We start from the raw sequence: 20148 nt of genomic DNA on the forward strand, positions 1-20148 counted from the left end.
AATCAAACTCCATATTAATATGTATATATAGCAAAATGATATATGTATCCATTGTAGATCTTCACAGTTGAAGGGATAGAAATGATTGGTACTGTATTAACAACGAGAAGAATATCAATGTGAGCCTCTTTTTTTTTGGATGAATTCAAGACCTTTAACCTTAGCTATTAATCATTCTATTAATCATTCTATCACTAGATCAAGATACGCACGTAAATTTAAACCACAATCAATTTGTCAGTATAATACATGTACAATAATACAAACGGGGTAATAGATTACTTGATCTTATGGATTATGGAGAGATAGGGCAAGAATTTGACTAATTTGACTAAGCATTATTGTAAAGAGATTAGAGATGGAACCAGCTATATCTGAATCAAATCAGAAAAAAAAATGGTGGCCACATATGATTATATCGTTATCTTTTTATGTAATCCTTATCTTAAATTTTGTTTAAATAAAAGACCAGTACTATTTTAAGTTTTAACAGCAGAGTTGATTAGTTGTCATGTGTGTCGAATAGCAGGGTAGTAGAATTTATCTTGTACTTGACCAGATTCAAGATCCCATTTACTGGATGTTTACCTAAAATCATAAGAACATTTCATCGATTTCTTAAATACTTATTTAAAGCTCGTTTCTTAAAATACGAATTGGTGCACAAATCGGAGTATAACTAGATTATGGATATATTAACAGCTGCGATTTTGCTGGAAAAAATAAAATAAAATTCAAGGCTATATGAATTCTCTGTACAATTTGATTATATTCCTATTCAATTAAGACATATAACTGATTTTTAATATTTAATTTCTAATGGTAGCTAATCACCATAATCAGAGTATATAATACTGTCAATTACAATTAGAACCAATTATATGTGTGTTTTAGTAATTTTTATTACTTTTTAAAAATATTTACAGGAATATTAAATTTATCGTAAGACACATAAATATTGTCTGGAGCGTTAAGATTGATTAGCGTAATGAGTCTTTTTAATAATATGAAATTGAAAGGCAATTAATATAGTATACGTTAACACATAAGATAATGAACAGAAAAGGAGGACAAGAAAATTCGTATACAAATATTAAAATCACAACATATGTTACTTTATTTCTACCAATGGTTTGGGCACGTGAAGAAATATTATTTAAACCAAGTGACAAAGAAGAAGCCAAAACGCTTAAGGTGTCACAACACTTTATGATCATGACTTTAACCCTTTTTATGTTATATCTTGCTTTCTCCAATCACGTGAAATATTCAATTAGCAGTGTTAATTTATGTTATGCACCATATATTCTCTCTCTTCGGAGTGACATAGGAGTATAATTCATACTCATTCTTATTTAACTTATTGCCTAATCTCATTATTAAGTGAAGTGAAATTATAAGAACTTATCATCAAAACTAGCGACGGTTGATTTCAAAAAAAATTGCGGAGAAATAAAAAAATTATGTCAAGCTTGCTGATGTGAGTCTTGAATGTAGTCCCAAAAGGTCAACTTTTTCATGAATATAGTCTCTTCTCTAAAAAGGTCATTAATTATAATTTTCTGGATTTCTGTTAAAATATATAGTAAACTGCAATTCATTACATTAGAAGAGTTTATTTTTTCGAAAAAAAGCATAGCTACAAATACAATAGAAGAATATGCATAAGGCTCACCATTTTATTTATTAATAGTTGTGTTGTAATTATTTTATAGGCTATCGAAGCCTAAACGTCATTTAAACTAGGAGAACAAAGCCATACATATATAGATTTATTGAAAGATGGAATAAAAACATTCCAAATTGAATCCTTTATCTTTCTATTCCATGTAGGTCTTACAATTTCTCAAGCTATAAAATATTAAAGAAATTAGGCATGCCACTATTTCCATAATATACTAGGCTTTGTCTCTATTGTTCCCAATATTTTACTGACATATTTTGTGTCGTTTTCGCACTTAAAATTAAATTCACGGACCAAAAATTTAATAACTATCGATAGAATAATTTTTATTTGTTGAATATAAGAAGGGATTATATTACTTTAATTAATAAATAAATTAATACTTTTGTATTTAAGAATGTTAATCTATATTCGTAAATCTTACTTGGATCTTTGTGTTTCAACGGTTTTGGTTAATAGTTTAGGTCTTACAAACACAATACTAAAGATTACTATCTATTAAAATTTGTTTAGATTTGCTCTCTAAATAGAGGAGGTCTATATATATCAGAAAGAATTAAAAAGGACATAATATTGTAAACTACACATATATTGCAATTGTTACTTATTAAAAGTTACTCCATCCGTTCCTTATAATTTGTCACCATTTGAACCGACACAGATTTAATAAATATAAAAGAAAATGAGTTGAAAAAGTTAATAGCACATGAGTTCTACTTTTATATATCCGTTTATAATAAAATGTGAGTGAGAATGAATTAGTGGAATATGAGGTCCATTCCAAAAAAGGGTAAAAGTGAAAGGTGATAAATTTTTAGGGACAGACGAAAATGAAAATAAGCGATAAACTTTTAGGTACGGAATAAATATATATATTAGTATTAATATATAGTGCCCAGCTCATTATAAGTTACTATCACTTTCACGGAATCGCGGCATTCATATGTCTACATCAATATCCACCTTATGGGTACATTGAAGTAATTTTATTTTTTAATAAGAGTGTTATTCAGTGAGTTTCTTGTAAAAATAATGTCGAATTACAAAATTTATGATTGTTCAGTAATTGTTTATAGTTCTGATGATTTATTTTTTGTTATATTTTTAACAATAGTTAACATGTCTTATTGTGATAATATATGTGGCCCATGTCTTTAGGCCCAATACTCCAACCCAAGTACCGAAATCCAATAATTTTGGATTAGGTTTGGGTTGCACTTGAATTGGAATAACCTGCTAAAAACAATATTATTATTATTTTAATTATTTTAAAATGTTGTAATATCAAATTGTACTGATCAAGTTTTATTCTCTAAGTTCGTTTAACCAGGTTTGAATTGTGTAGATCAAGTTTAATGTTGTAATATCAAATTTCATTTATTTTATCAGATTTCATTCATGTAAACTAAGATTTAAAAATCAGGTCGGTTGTATAGAACATAATGGGGTCAGTTATAAATAAGGGCAGTGTTGTTATCGTGTTGTGTCAACTCATAATATTACGTGTCATAAACAGAAATCTATCGTGTACGAGTCGTGGCCGGGTTTGAATGTGACAGGTTGGGTCTCTGATCGAATAATAATATTCCTTAACTGATCAGGTTCAGATTTGGCTTATTAGATTAGATTACTATTAGGTTGACCCGATAATGACCCATCCGCACAATTTACCACTTCATCACATGTTAGTTGAGATGTTTCATTAGGCATAAGATAAATGAAAATTGACGTGTATAGATTAAAATGAAAATAGAATAAAATATGAAAAAAGAGTAAGTGGAATAGAAAATAAAAATTTTCTGTTATAAAGAGAAACGACTGAACAACTTTGAAATTACTCAAAAATAAATATGTCTCAACTAACTTAGAACATATAGAACATTAAATAGGCATAACGACCGGTCATACATATAAACAAATAAACAAATTTTTTAGAATTAATGCTTATTTTAGGATTATTTATCCTTATATTTGATATACTACTATCCTTTTGTAGTATTTAATACACCAGTGTAGTGATAGTCTTTAAGTTTTACTATTCACATCTCTAATACTTTACCTACTTTTATTTTCTATCTTTCTTATTTTATTCACTTTTTCTCATCGTCTCTCTTACTTTATCAATTTCACATTAAAATCTATGTCGTCCACCAATGAGATTATATTTTGTTGACAGAGGGAGTATATTTTATTATGTTTTAAATTGTTATAGTAGTTCATATATACCTATATATAGGTTTCATTTTCATTTTTATTTAATTTATATTTATTACATATTTAGTGGTGAATTCAACAATAATTTATGAAGTGTGATATTATAAATAGCCAACCAATATTATTATTTTATTATTGAATAATAACATAATTCAATAGTAATATTTAGTTATGATAATATGCATTGTCTTAAAATCTATTAACAGTTTATAAAATTTAATGTATCCTATATACTTCATTCGTCCTACAAGAGTATGCACTATTTTCTTTTTAGTCCATCTAACAAAAATATGCATTTTCTAATTTTAAAAATTATTTTTCTCTCTGTATCCATCCCTATACCAATATATAGTCCTCCACGTCAGCATATTATAGTACTACCTCTTCACCTGCACTAGGTGGACTATAGTCTGCCCTATAACCCGCCCTATCTTTTAACAACCATTTTGTATTTATTTTTATTTTTATGAATATAATAAAATAATAAAATATTCATAAATTTAAGACCACAATATGAAAACTTCATTTTAATAAAAAGCCGAAAAAGTACTAACACAAAATACTAAAAAAATTACAATTTCAACGGTTACATGACAAAATTTCTTTGATGAGAAGTGAATTGGGAAAAGAGATTGGAAAGCATGAGAAATGAAGATAAAATGTGGTGGATTTATAGAGTGCAAAATAAGATAGAAAATAAAAATAAAATAAAAAATTAAACACCATAGTCTGGGCTATAGTCCGGGTGCCCGCCAGTGGACAGACTATAGCCCGGACTATAGTTCGGACTATACATAACGCATGACCTTAGGGCGACCATCTGCAGTGGCGGACTATAGCCCGTACGATGCTATAGTCCGAGCTATCGTCCGCCCACTGCCAATGCCCTAATGAAGTGAGACACATTCTCCACTAACAATACTTTAATTACTAGACACTATCGCATGCTATAAGACATACTTTACCTACTTATCAAGCTGAACTATCATAATTACACACTATTAACGCATGCTATAATACAAGAGTAACACTTTACGATACCAAATTGAATTACTATAGTTAATCATCATATTATGATGAATAAATGAACCATGGATTAGTGTAATTTAAATTTGAATTACTAATACAGTTACATATTATATGTAAGTTATTTAAAAATCAATTAATTTAATTTCAGCATAAATAAATGTAATTATATTTATAATGATTGATTATTGGAAGTAATTAAACAAGCATGTCTAGTACTAAGGGCATATTTGATAAGCGATGTGAATATAGCTAGGTTGTTTAGTGACCAAGATTTAGGGCCAATAATATAAATATTATATTTTCTCTTTTCTTTTCAGTTTGTCCCACTAAAGATGTCACGTTTCCATTTTAAGAAAAAACTCTCTTTCACAATAATATAAATATTATATTTTCTCTTTCCACTTAACACACAAAATAAAACCTCCTAAAATCTCGTGCCGTCCCACAAGTGTGACATCTTTTGTGGGACGGAGGGAGTATATGATTTTAAAAACATATGTTTGATACCCTAGTTAATTTTTTTCTAATAAGCTCAATATGTTTGATAGGAAAGTTATGAAATCAGAAATAAATATGCAATGATAAATTTAACCTAATTAAATTCAATTATTTCCTAAATCGTCCTTGTGTATTGACCTAATCAAATCTTTTTTAATCCCAATGTAATCTAGATAGGAACAAAAATAATATCACATTTAGCTCTCTTTTTCCCTCCTTATTTCTCACGGCGGCTCACTCCATAACACTGTCACGTAAAATAGATTGTTGGGTGTATGAATTCAAAAACAAACAAAAATGATTGTAGAATAAGTAATGCTTTAATATTTGACAAAGAAATAGAAAAGTGTACAATTGTGTGAGAAGATAATGAGTTTACTTCAATTGTGGGAAGAAGATAATGTTTTGGTGATGTGGTGATGAATGAGCACCCAATAGAAATTTTGGCAGTCGACTTTGAATTTGGTTGTTTATTTGACGCAGATTTAATTGGAGGAAGAGTTGATACATATTTACTTGGAGGAAAAATTGACGCAAAATTTCTTGGAGTATATGGTTAAAGATTGACACAAGGGTATGAAAGATAAATTTTTTCTTTTCTGGATAAATAAATTGAGGGAGATATACTATCCGGCCAAAGTTGTGAGACATATATTGATGTATTTTGAGGGCAATCTGCAGGCTGGATGGGCCATGGAGATAAAACACAGACCGAGATAGTAGATTAAATATGATACCAAACACTTGGAAGTAGCCGCATAAGTATTTATACATAGACGTTACTAGCTTATCAAACGGGCCCTATTTGTCAATTTGTCTTAGTTTTATACCCGATTTAAATAATTTTTATTAATATTAATGGTCCCAATAAAAATGTTGCAACCATAATTATATGAATATTTATTACTCCAGTTAGTAAATACTGAAATATAAAAGTAAATAAATAAATTAGTAAATAGTAAATAGATTGTGATTTTTATTCTCGTAGGCACTACATATAGCGATTTTTACTATGTGATATGTTGAAACAATAATTATTGAATTAGACAAAAAATATAATAAGGCTCTCAAATATTTAGTGTTATTATCGTACATTTCTAAGGATAGTAAATCTGAGGAGTAGGCCTGGGGATTCGGTCGGTTCGGTCGGTTAACCGACTACCATTTTTTTCCAAAATCTAGAATCGAAACTTCTGACATATAGGTTCTTCGGTTCCACTGAAGGAACCGAAATCAATTGCAATTTTTAATTAAAAAAAGAAATTTTGTGTTTGCTAGATCTCGATCCTGGATGGAGGAGAACAAGGAATGATAGGTTACCAATTGCGCTAGAAACTGATTTTAACATAAATTAGGTAGAATATAAATTAATATATATATATTTCGTGTAATTGAAAAAAAAACACCCTACAATGAAAATGGATTAAAATGAAAAATTGTAGAGTAAAACAATGCATATATGCACAATTACCAAACTACGACAAATTATCCAAATAACATCTAAAAGATGTGATAGAAACTATGACAATATATCTATTACTCTCTCTGCATGAGCGAAAATAATGCAATTTAAATCAACTATAATTTTAGTTTTAAAATTAAATCCTAAACTATCGGTTCTTCGGTTCTCGGTTAGAACCGAGAACCGCCTAAATCCTAAACCCATTAACCGAAACCGAACCTTGACCTTATTTTTTCGGTTCTCGGTTAACCAAAAATCGAAAAATAAGGTTCGGTTCTCGGTTAACCGAGAACCGAAAACCGTTTCCCCACCCCTACTGAGGAGCTATGACTAGCTAGAAGATGGATTCATGACTTGGATAATTAAGAAAAATTTAAACTTAGTAATTAATATTTTGATTTTATATTTTATAAAATTGATCAATTTTTGATCAAAATTTAAGATATAAATGAATATCATCCTGTTATTAGCATAATAATGAAGGGAGATATATGTTTTAATGATGATTTACTTTTTTGAATGTTTTTGTTAGAATAAAAGATAATGAACATCCTTTATGAAGCAAAGAAAATACAAGGTGAGGTCTATTGAGCGGGTCCAACTACTAGTCAATCGGGCACGTTTAACTAATACTTTCATCTATTTTTATAGGTTAGTTGTAAAAAGAATTTATTTTAATTCTTTTTTTACATTTGATTATATATTAGTATTTGTAACATTATATCTTCTCCATAACCGTTCCCTGATTATGTAATCGATTGCCACGTGCTCCAGTTTCTAACGCGATGGTAATTTCAAACAAGAGTTTACTTACTAATGATATACTTATTTTATTTTTGGGAGGACTTTTAGTTCGTTGAACACATCAACTTTCTTGTGTTTACTTTGGTCCGCCCTGAGTGTTAGGGTAAGATAGTGTGGGAGCTAAAAACTAGTAAAAATCAATATCGCAAAAAATTTATTTTATTCTTCTGTCAAAAAAGTTTGTAGTACTGTATTTCCGTTTATAAACACCACTATACTATATAACAACCTTCAATTTATCAATGTATTCTTCAGTTATACTATAATATAGTATATACTACTTATTAATTATTCTATATATATACACTCGTATGTAGGCCTGTCAAATTGGGTACCCGCGGATATCCGATCCAAAATTTTCGGGTACCCCATCCCGAAATTCCCAAAATCCAATACTCGATACCCGACCCGAATTTGATGTTGGGTACCCGGATACCCGACTCGGGTATCCAGTCCCGATTGTGATTTTTAAAAAAAAATTAACTATAAACTTTTAGAAATTATTTAATATTATTTAATTCAAATTTATTACAAAGTTGAAGTAGTATTCAAGAGAAAATAACTACAAATTTTTAGAAACACAAAATTCTTGTAGTAGTTCGAATTTAAAAGAAAATAACTACAAGCTTTGAAAAATACAAAATTCATAAGTTATATTAACATCTTTCATCCATCCACAATAAGTCAATAACCATCAAAATTCATAAGTTCAAACATCCATCCCTTATAAACATCAGAATTAAAAAATTCTTAAGAATCAAGATCTAACAATAACATCATCAAAGATTCAAAATTTAAAATACCACATGTTAATAAAATTAAAATATATTTAAAAAATTAAATTACATATCTTATGCACTAACTATTAAGTATTAATTAAAATGTAGTTAAGAAATTAAATTATATTTAATTATAATAAAAATATAATTTATTAATTTTAGAAAACAAATTGGATAATTCGGGTATACTCGATCGGATATCGGGTAACCCGATACCCGATAATCCAAATTCTCACTACCCGACCCTGATCCGATATCCGAAAAATCGGATTTCGAGTATCCAATTATCCGACTTTTTTGGATTTGGATATCGGGTATTCAATACCCGACATCCATTTTGACCGACCTACCGTATGCATCCACAACATATCAACTTTTGATCAGAGTTTCGTATCACATTATATTGAGCCTAATTTACAGAGACGAATGGAGTAAAAAAAAATACTGAAATAAAAAAAGTTGGTTGTGATGAGAAATTTATAATTCTGAAAAAAAATTAGGGGTGCTGAAGATTCCCCTTAGGTTTCGATATTATTATAGTGGAGTAATTCAATTATGAATATATCACGGAGTATATGTGCATTATACTAAGTGTACAATATGTAGTAACTTATTTATATTTTTATTTAGAAAAAAAATATATAGCCAAGTGTAGTACTATCAATTATCATAGTATATACTACCTCCGTCCCATAATAATAGTCATATTTCACTTTTACCATAAATGGTAAGTATGCTCCACACTCCACAAGCTTATTCCACTAACATTTTATTATAAAGCTAATATATATAAAAGTACACTCATAGTCTACTAATTTATTCAACTTATTTTTCTTTACATTTCTTAAAAGTTAAAATCTATGCCCACACCGAATGTGACTCTTGATGGATGACACCGAATGCTACTCTTATCATGGAGGTAGTATGTATTTTTACAATATGTTTTTTTAACGTATTTGACATATATATAGTGAGAGAATTTTGATGCATGGCGTGTGCGACAAACTAGTTTGTAAAACTAAAATCTAATGCACCCCTATTGTGACGATAGGGTTTTAGGTTGACTAATTAGTTCAACCCAAAAATAAAATCTTGAATATGCTTAGCTACAACTTGACCGCGTTAAAATTAAGCTTCATTTGGTCAATAATATTAACGACATATATAATATTTGCTAAATTATACGCATGTAATTAGCTAGGGGTGTTTACACTACAATAATACAATGTCATTCATATTTCTATGTTTAAAGCCTTTTTGGTATTGTTTTCTTATTATTGTTTTTTAGTTACTTTTTATGGACAATTTATAAGTTTAAGTAAACATGATTTCTCCCACTCTCCCAAATCCCCACACACAGTATACCCCCTTTTCATGACCCTGCTGTTCCTTTTATTTTTAACCGATTAATGATTCGTGCTTCACACCAACAAAATTGAATACTTATTTTATTTGTAATGACAAAATATAATAAATGTTAGTACTAAAATAACTTAAAAAATATGGATCGGTCTGTAAACTAAAAATAAAATAGGCTTAATTTTGTAAGAACGAGTTATTTTTGGGCAGTTTTATAACAGTATGTATGTAGTAATTAATTTATTTGGAGTTAGATTTAGGATGAGTAAAAGGGAATTAAATTCCACTGAATTCAAACGTTGATTTTGGACCCAGTTCCAAATTTCTTTGAGAAGCTTCAGTCTTGAATGTTGAACACAAACATTTTCTCCCATAACATTGTTTGACCTTTTCCACCTTTTCACATGAATTTTAAAAAAGCGTGCCATTTATTTATTAAAAGTTGGCAGAAATTCAGCTCACCGTAATATATATACATATATATTTGTTCCAAACTGAGATCTCTCTATCTACTTCCCTTCTCCACAAAAATCTCAGTTTATTTTTTAAAATTTCAGAAATGGCTGATGCATTGACAGAGGAGCAAATTGCTGAGTTCCGTGAGGCTTTCTCTCTCATCGATAAAGATTCCGATGGTGAGTTTTCTCATAAAACTATGGATTCAAATTAATTAATATGTTGGAATTTTTATTTAAACATTATTTTCAATATTTATTTATTTATGAAGGGATGATCACAGTGGAAGAATTGGCAACAGTGATTCAATCTCTGAATGAACATCCAACAAAAGAAGAAATTCAAGAAATGATGAATGAGGTTGACGCAGATGGAGATGGCACTGTGGATTTTGAGGAATTTTTGGGTATTATGGCAAGAAAAATGAAGGTATTTAACTATGTCATTTTTATTTTCTATAACAACAGATTAGTATTATTGTAATTTTAGACTAAATTACAAAGTTTATTTCATAGGAAAATGTTGCAGAGGAACTGAAAGAAGCTTTCAAAGTTTTCGATCGAGATCAAGATGGATTCATATCAGCAATTGAGGTTGGTGTATTTTCCATGTGCTTTTGACTTTTTTTTTGCGTTGGATATCCTTCCAAATAGGTTATCTTATTGGGAATTTAGTTAATGATGTCTTAATCTAACATTTCAAAGTTGAGGTGCTAAGATTGATTATGAGCCGTTGATTCATCATAAAGCTTTCGCACATACTATTAGAAAAGATGAATGTGCGAATTGAAATGTTGGAGGCAAAGTTATGATTTAATTTGCAATAAACACTTATTTTTATTTGAAAATATTAGGAGGTCATGGAATGAAATGAGGTATAGTCATTTTTATATTGGCATAAATGTAGCTAGTTCATATTATGTTGATTTAGAGACTGACACTTAATTACCTTTCACTTTTAAGTAAAAAACAAATAGTAGTAATAATTTTTCACACTTTTTGCTCTCATAAATATGAATACCTCATTTTTCTTAATTTATAATTTGCAGTTGAGGAATGTGATGCTGAATTTAGGAGAAAGATTAAGTGACGAAGAAGCTGAACAAATGATAAGAGAAGCTGATTTAGATGGAGATGGGCTTGTTAGCTATGAAGAATTTGTGAGGATGATGATGGCTTCTGCAGCTAATTGCTAGTTAGATCATGTCTCCATTTTAATTTCTTTATTTATTTACCATCTAATTTGTTATATTTCAAGAATTTCGATAATTTGCTTACTATCTCAATTCTCAATAATGTAGAGACTATTAATAAGTTAATATGGCATGTGTAAGCCAGAATTACGATATGGCATTTATATTACTAGAATCCTAATATCGACCTTTATTTGTATATTCAAGTTTAATTAATCAACTAGAACCGACATATAGTAATTGCATAAAAAAAATCTAAAATTCGAGTAAATTTGGGGTTCATATATAAATGTACATAATTGCATCATCAGTCAACATCAAATTATCAAATTTAGATTGATTTAATTGAGCACCACATTTTTAAGTGTGAAATTAGCTACGGAGCAAATGAATTAAGTCAAAGGCGTGGTACATTATTACACGAGTTAAATAACATCCGATTTTGTATGATTAAGTTGAACTAACAAAGTCAAAGCTGGTTATCCATGTCTATTTTTGTGCTTATTTGTTACGGTGAATAGGATAGTGATATATACCTGTGACAATTTAACATCTAGTTCGATTTTAAAATTAAAATCATTTACGAAAAATAAATGTTCGACACTTTTTTTCAAAGAAAATATAATTTGAACCTTTTAATTTTCTAAAAAATGAAAAATATCATCACATGTTTCATATTTTGCCTCTGAAATGTATCTTTTTATTCTCTAATTATTTTAGGTTGAAGGAAGTTTTTCAATAAAATTTGTTTTCGATTATGAACAAAACAAATAAGATTTATTCTATACTCCATTTTATAATTAAAAATTATTTGAATATTTCTCACTTAAAGTTTAAATGATATTCTTTGAAATTAATTAGATATTTATTTTATTTAGAGCTATTTTTAGAAATAAATACTACTGGTGAATTTCAATTTTTAACTGAAAATTTTATTTTTACTTATATCATAAGTAATTGAATATAGCATGATTTTGTGTTTCTTATAAACGTAATAATTTTAAATAAATTTAAGTATAACTTAGATTATATTTATCTTTGAACAAAATTAGTATCGAATTAATTTCGAAAGAATTCAAAGTTTAAGTGATATAATATTTTAAACAATGTTATAATTATAAAATAAATCAAATATATTTCTTTATTCATGAACTCAAATCTTATTACGATCTTTAACTAAAATAATTAGTGAATAAAAATATGTTATTAACGAGTTCAAGGACCAAATAGGATAAAATAACTTGTAATTATAATTTTCATTTTCCATATGCTTATGATTATAATTTTCTTTTTTCTAATAACTTAATATATATATGCAAACCAAACTAAATTTGAAGTTTAATTTAAATGTATAAAATTTTTATTTTGGAACATATAGTTTAGAGATAATTGTCCTTTAAGTTTTTATTAAATTCTGCCAATTTTATAACTTTTTAAATTGAAATATTATCTACTATTAATTTTTTTAAATTATCTTAAAATGATTAAAATTGAAATCTATTATCAAAATAAAACAGGATATGACAACAAACTATGTCGTTTTTTAATGATATCATTATATTTGAGTATTAATTAAAAGCTCGACGTCTACAATGATTTTGTTATTATATTATATTTTTATTTTTATTTTACCATAATTTCAATTTTGACCAATGAAACAATTTTTGCAAAAAATTAATAATAAAAATATTATCTTTCAGTTTCATAAGTTTTGGAATTCATTAATATCAAGACATTAGTACTTTATAACCCCCCATTTTAACATATTAGTGACTTTTATATGGCTTAAACCTTGGGAATATTTTTTTTATTGTTTTAAGTTCAAATTAAAATGGCAATAAATACTGTAAAATTGTTACAAATGTAATTAATAATTTACAAATTTAATAAGTAGGATATTAATAAATACTAATATTGTTTTTTAACTATACATTTTACGTAATACCAACAAGTCTCAGTCTCAGTTAAAGATCGTTAATTGATGAATCCGCGAATTTCTGATGTTAGTGAATGCAGGAAGATGCAGATCACGACACAGAGATTTTACGTGGTTCGATTTACTGAGGTAAATCTACGTCCACGGGAAGAAATGAGGGCAGAGTTGTATTGCTTGATCTGTTTCTTACAGCTTACAATACAGACTTGCTATTTTGTATTTGATCTCTAGAAAGCGAGAGAGTCTAACCCTATCTATCTGATCTAGGTTCTATTTATACAAAGGACCAAGATCGTGGCATGCAGCACCATTTGCTAGGTAGTGGATGTCGTGGAGATCGTGGCGACCTTGCATGGGTCCACTATCCTGCATGAGTTAATGACTGCTTGACACCACTAAATAGATCGTGGGTGTAACGGAAGTCGTGGAGATCCTGCATGAGTCCACTATCTCCTAGTTCGGTCGAATACTGAGACCGAACTGCTGAATTATTGCCGAGCAGCTTTTGCCGATCTGAGAGTAGAGCTCGATGCCGACCTGAGAGCAGAGTTTGATTGGTTGGCTTTTACCGAGCTGTAGGCTGGAGCCGAACTCTTTGGTTGTGCCGAACTGAACTCTTTAGTCATGCCGGACTGATACTCTTTAGTCATGCCGAACTGATACTCTTTCTTGGGCTTTAGGCTGATGGGCTTTACTGCTGTTGGGCTTGTTTAGTACGTACTCCATCACTACCCCCCCCGGGAAGCGAAGTGAATTACTTCGGTATTCTGGATAAAGGTACGGGGTAAGTTGATGTTTGTCCTCGGTCTTATGAAGTGAACTCTTCTTTGACCGGACTTGTCTTTGGTCTGATGAAATAAACATCTTTGACCGGACTCGTCTTTGGTCTGATGAAATAAACATCTTTGACCGGACTTGTCTTTGGTCTGATGAAATAAACATCTTTGACCGGACTAAGCTTGTGTCCTAATTTGGCGAGTTTTATCGCTCGGATCGGACTTTCCGTTGTCCTAATTTGGGGATCGGACTTTCCCTTGTCCTAATTCGGCGAGTTTTATCGCGTGGATCGGACTTTCCCTTGTCCTAATTCAGGCAAGTTTTATCGCGAGAATCGGACTTTCGTTGCAGTTCGTTTCAGACGAAGTGCTTGATTCTTAAGCTGAATTGTGGTCTTGTATCCTCTTTAGAAGCTTGGACTTCACAATCGTTGGCTTATTGCAGTTCGTTTCAGACGAACTGCTTGTTTAAGCTGAATTGTGGCCTTGTATCTTCTTTAGAAGCTTTGACTTTACAATCGTTGGCTTATTGCAGCTCGTTTCAGACGAACTGCTTGTTTAAGCTGAATTGTGGCCTTGTATCTTCTTTAGAAGCTTTGACTTCACAATCGTTGGCTTATTGCAGCTCGTTTCAGACGAACTGCTTGTTTAAGCTGAATTGTGGCCTTGTATCTTCTTTAGAAGCTTTGACTTCACAATCGTTGGCTTATTGCAGCTCGTTTCAGACGAACTGCTTGTTTAAGCTGAATTGTGGTCTTGTATCTTCTGTAGAAGCTTTGACTCACAATCGTTGGCTTGTATATGTTCTAAGAAGGGGATCAGCCTTCGAAGAACAAGATACCTCAGTAACATTTGTAAGAGACGACACGCACAGAGACAGACAAAACACACAGACAAAACGCACAGAGACAAATAAAGACCAAGTAAATCAAATAAAGCACATTGACTGAACAGGACTCAAGACTGACTGACCGGACTGTCTCTTACAAATGGAACTTTTTGAGGTTGGAAATGTGCCATGTTCGGGGTACCTGTTCTCCTGACATGTGAGCCAATTTGTAAGACCCTTTGCCGAGGACTTCTGACACCCGATACGGACCTTCCCATGTGGGTTCGAGCTTGCCCAGCTTTTCTGCTCGGCTTACTTCGTTGTTTCTCAAGACGAGATCTCCCACTTGAAATTGCAGCTTCTTCACCCTTTGGTTGTAATACCGGGCTACTTGCTCCTTGTACTTGGCTGCTTTTATGCATGCCAATTCTCTTCTTTCTTCGGCAAGATCTAGCTCGGCTCTCAGTCCGTCGTCATTCATTTCTGCTGAGAAATTTAGAGTTCGGGGACTGGGTATGCCGATCTCCACCGGAATCACGGCTTCAGTGCCGTACACCAGACTGTACGGAGTTTCACCGTTGGAGGTTGTGGGTGTAGTTCGGTAGGACCATAGGACTTGAGGGAGATTTTCTACCCATTGTCCTTTGGCTTGTTCTAACCGAGCTTTTAACCCTTTCACCAGGATACGATTTGTTACCTCCGTTTGTCCGTTTGCTTGTGGATGAGAGACCGAAGTGAACCGCTGTTGAATATTCAGCTCTTGGCACCAATTCTTGAACGTCTTGTCGGTGAACTGAGTCCCGTTATCCGAGATGAGGATGTGGGGTATGCCAAATCGGCACACTATGTTCTTCCAGACGAAGTCCAATGCCTTTGAGCTCGTTATCGCAGCTAATGGTTCAGCTTCCACCCACTTCGTGAAGTAGTCCACGGCAACGATAAGGAATTTCATTTGCCGAGGAGCTTGAGGAAGTGGTCCCACTATGTCTATGCCCCATTGCATAAAAGGCCAAGGGCTTTGCATAGTGGATAGATCGGTCTGCGGCATCCTTGGGATATTTGCATGGATTTGGCACTTCGGGCAGGTCTTGACAAGCTGCACTGCTTCTTGTACCAAGGTTGGCCAATAATATCCCCATCTTAGAACTTTTTTAGCTAAAGTTCTAGCTCCGATGTGGCTGCCGCACGATCCTTCATGAACTTCTCTGAGGATGTAGTCCGTCTCTTCTGGTCCTACGCACCGCAATAACGGCTGGAGGTAAGACTTTCTAAAGAGGACTCCTTCATGAAGTTCGTACCGAAGTGCTCGGCACGTGATCTTCCGAGCTTCTCTCTTATCCTCGGGCAATTGTCCTTGATCCAGATACTGCAAGATCGGCGTCATCCAGTTCGGCGAGCTGGATACTGAATGTACCTCGGCTTCATCAATGCTTCGATGCATTAATTCTTCCGCCTTTGAGCTCGGATCTGAGGCCAACTTACTTAAGGTATCTGCTCGGCTATTTTCCGCTCTGGGAACGCGGATTATCCGAAAATAGGAGAAACTTCGGCTGATGCTTTGCGCTTTGTCCAAATACTTCTTCATTCTCTCGTCACGAGCTTCACTTGTACCCAACATGTGATTTACTATGACTTGTGAATCACAATGGACTTTGAGAGATTTGACGAGCAGACTTTGCGCTAACTGGAGTCCGGCAAGGAGGGCTTCGTATTCGGCTTCATTATTAGTAGTGGGGAATAGGAACCGAAGTGAGTAGGTTACCTCGTGTCCGTCGGGAGCGACAAGTAAAATACCAGCTCCACTTCCCATCTTGTTTGAAGCTCCATCTACGAATCCGCTCCAGCAGTCCGGCGGCTCTTCTTTGGATTCCAAGGGCTGTGCTAGTTCGGCATTGGCAGAATTTTTCTGTTCGGCAATGACAGGGATTGCTTGATCGAACTTGGCCTCTGCAAGAAAATCTGCCAAGGCTTGTCCCTTGATGGCTTTCCGAGGTAGGTACTCGATTGAGTGTTCTCCCAGCTCTATGGCCCATTTGGCGATTCTGCCTGATGCTTCTGGCTTGGTCAAAACTTGCCGAAGAGGCAGATCGGTTAAGACGCATACCTTGTGAGCATAGAAGTATGGCCGCAGTCTCCTTGCTGCATTTACTAACGCCAGAGCAATTTTTTCCAGAGGTTGATACCTTGTTTCTGGACCTCTTAATGCTCGGCTTGTAAAGTAGATGGGAAACTGCTTTAGGCCTTCTTCTCGTACAAGCACCGCGCTGATGGTTTGATCTGATGCCGCTAAGTATAAGAATATTACTTCGGCTTCGGTTGGAGCAGAGAGAATAGGAAGCTCGGCTAGATAACTTTTGAGCTCGTCAAAGGCCTTTTTCTGCTCGGCTCCCCACTCGAACTTTGGTGCCTTTTTCAACACCTTGAAGAACGGCAGTTGCTTTTCGGCTGCTTGGGAAAGGAATCGATTCAGTGCGGCTAGACATCCGGTTAGCCTTTGCACGTCATGTATGGACTTCGGCATTGCCATGTTCTGAACGACTTGAACTTTTGAGGGGTTTGCCTTGAGTCCGTCCTTTGAAACCCAACAACCCAGAAACTTTCCCGAATCTACCAAAAAGGTACACTTTTGGGGATTAAGTTTGAGGTTGGCTTTCTTGAGCACGTTGAGAGTGGACTTGAGGTTGTGCTCGTACTCCGAAGTGCTTTTGCTTTTGACGACTATATCGTCAACATACACTTCGACCTCCTTTCCAATCAGGTGCCGAAAAAGCTTGTCTACCATCCTTTGATAAGTGGCTCCGGCATTCTTTAAACCGAATGGCATCTTTTTATAAGCGAAAATGCCGAAATCGGTAATGAAAGCTGTTTTCGGAGCGTCACTCTCATCCATCAACACTTGGTGATATCCTTTGTATAAATCAAGAAAACAGAAAATTTCGAAGCCGATCAAAGCTTCTACTTTTTTATCTATATTCGGAAGGGGATAGCAATCTTTAGGACAATGCTTGTTTAGATCGGTAAAATCTATGCACATCCGCCATCCTCCTTCTTTTTTCTTGATCATCACAGGATTGGCCACCCAAGAAGGATATTTCACCTCGAATAGTACATCCGCTTTTAGCAATTGGCGGACTTCGTCATGGATGACTTGGCTTCTTTCTGCCGCAAAGAGTCTTTGCTTCTGTTTTACTGGCCGTATTGAAGGATCAATTTTTAACCGATGAGTGATTACCTCGGGGGGCACTCCGGTCATGTCCAACGGAGACCATGCAAAGACATCTTTGTACTCCTTGAGGAGCTGAATGGTCTTTTCCCGGAGTAGAGGCGTTCCTGCGAAGCCGATCTTGACCGTTCTGGATGGATTATCTTCGTATAACTGAACGGTCATTGAGTTCGGCTCTGAAGTGACTTCGGTCATCTCGCTTGCCTCTGACTCCGGTTGCTGTGATTGCTATGCTTGATGGTGCCGAACTGATTGCTCGGCACTTTTAAGCGCAATCTGCAGACATTCTTTTGCTCTCTTTTGATCACCTCGGATGACCGCTATCCCACCTTTAGTGGGGATCTTGATGGTGAGGTGATAAGTAGAGCAAACGGCCCGAACTGTGTTGAGCCAGTCTCTCCCCAGGATGATGTTGTACGGGGACCGAGCTTTCACCACAAAGAACTCGATCATCGTATTGGAGCTTGTAGGCGCTTTTCCCACCGTGATCGGAAGGCTGATAATACCTTCAGGGCGGGTGTCCTCCTGGGCGAAACTTTTCAGAGGAAGTGGAGCCGGACTGAGCCGAGCTGGATCCACTTCCATTTTATCGAAACATTCTTTAAAAAGAATGCTGACTGACGCTCCTGTATCCACAAATACTCTGTGGATCAGTTTGTTTGCCACTCCGGCTTGAATGACAATAGCGTCTTGGTGAGGAGAGATGGCTGGGACGGGATCGGCATCTGAAAATGTAATCACTTCGTCTTTCTTCAGCCTTTTATGTGTTGGCTCCTCTTGATTGGAACCTCTGCGTTCTGCTTTTAGGGACGACTTAGTCTTCCCGGCAGGGAGAGCATCAATAGTCAGGATTACTCCATCATATTGCGGCTCGTCGTCGTCTTCGGGATCCTCATGCCTTTTCGGATCCTGAGGATTGCAGTTCGCACCTCTCTGCCTTTTGTTCTTTTTCGGCTGCTTGCTTTGGTATTTTTTTAACGTTCCTGTTTTCACAAGAACATCAATACCTGCAGCCAAATTTCGGCACTCCTCGGTGTCGTGACCGTGGGTTTGATGGAAGGAGCAATATTGATCCTGAGGTCGCCGCGCGGCTGATTTCGTCATCCGCTTTGGTCTTTCGAACATATCGGAATGTAGTTCGAAAATTTCCGCTCTTGACTTGTTCAGCGGTACGAACTGAGCGGGCGGCTTCTCGGGATTGAGACGGGGTCCCAATCTGTCTTGCACCGGAGCCCTTTGAATTCTTTCAAATGGAGTCCGGCGAGGATACCCCTGATCGCTATGATCGGGCTTCCTTCTGTCTCCTCGGGACGATGAGCTGTCTAACGACCGTTTGCGACGGTCTGCCTCATCGGCCCGGGAGTACTGGTCCACAATGTCCCACATTTCCTGAGCTGTCTGCGGACCGCACTCAACGAGCTTCCTGTAGAGAGCTCCGGGCAGGATTCCATTTTGGAATGCCGAGATGACAAGCAGATCGTTGAGATCGTCTACTTGCAGGCATTCCTTGTGGAATCTTGTCATAAAGTCGCTGATTCTTTCGTCGCGACCTTGACGAATGGAAAGCAGCTGAGCCGAAGTGATTCGGACTTCCGCTTTCTGAAAGAACCTCCTGTGGAAAGCATCCATTAGATCTCGGTAGGATCTAATGCTGCCTTGAGGAAGGCTGTCGAACCACCTTCTGGCGTTCCCGATGAGCAGCTCGGGGAACAGCTTGCACATGTGGACCTCGTTGAGACCCTGGTTCGCCATGCTATATTGATAGCGTCCCAAGAAATCATGAGGATCCACGAGTCCGTCATAGGTTATCGACGGAGTTCGGTAGTTCCGCGGCAAAGGAGTTCGGGTGATATCGTCCGAGAACGGAGTCTTTAATGCTCCGTACATGGCGAACCCGACATCTCTTC

General features: G+C 34.4%; 1 protein-coding gene across 1 annotated transcript; it reads left to right on the top strand.

The window, feature by feature from the left end:
• Positions 1-10336: 10336 nt before the first annotated feature.
• LOC121793858 (calmodulin-like) lies at positions 10337-11603 on the top strand. The gene is made up of 4 exons (XM_042191887.1): positions 10337-10464; positions 10557-10714; positions 10801-10878; positions 11334-11603. The coding sequence occupies exons 1-4, from the start codon at positions 10389-10391 to the stop codon at positions 11478-11480; spliced, it is 459 nt and encodes a 152-aa protein (XP_042047821.1). The 5' UTR covers positions 10337-10388; the 3' UTR covers positions 11481-11603.
• Positions 11604-20148: the final 8545 nt, after the last annotated feature.

Source organism: Salvia splendens, chromosome 3 (genome assembly GCF_004379255.2).
Source record: "Salvia splendens isolate huo1 chromosome 3, SspV2, whole genome shotgun sequence".
In the NCBI taxonomy this organism is placed as follows: domain Eukaryota; kingdom Viridiplantae; phylum Streptophyta; class Magnoliopsida; order Lamiales; family Lamiaceae; genus Salvia; species Salvia splendens.

Coding starts and splice junctions, on each gene's coding strand:
- LOC121793858 (XM_042191887.1), top strand. CDS start 10,389: ATGGCTGATGCATTGACAGAGGAGCAAATTGCTGAGTTCCGTGAGGCT. Junction 10,715..10,800: donor TTATGGCAAGAAAAATGAAG/GTATTTAACTAT, acceptor TTTATTTCATAG/GAAAATGTTGCAGAGGAACT. Junction 10,879..11,333: donor GATTCATATCAGCAATTGAG/GTTGGTGTATTT, acceptor TATAATTTGCAG/TTGAGGAATGTGATGCTGAA.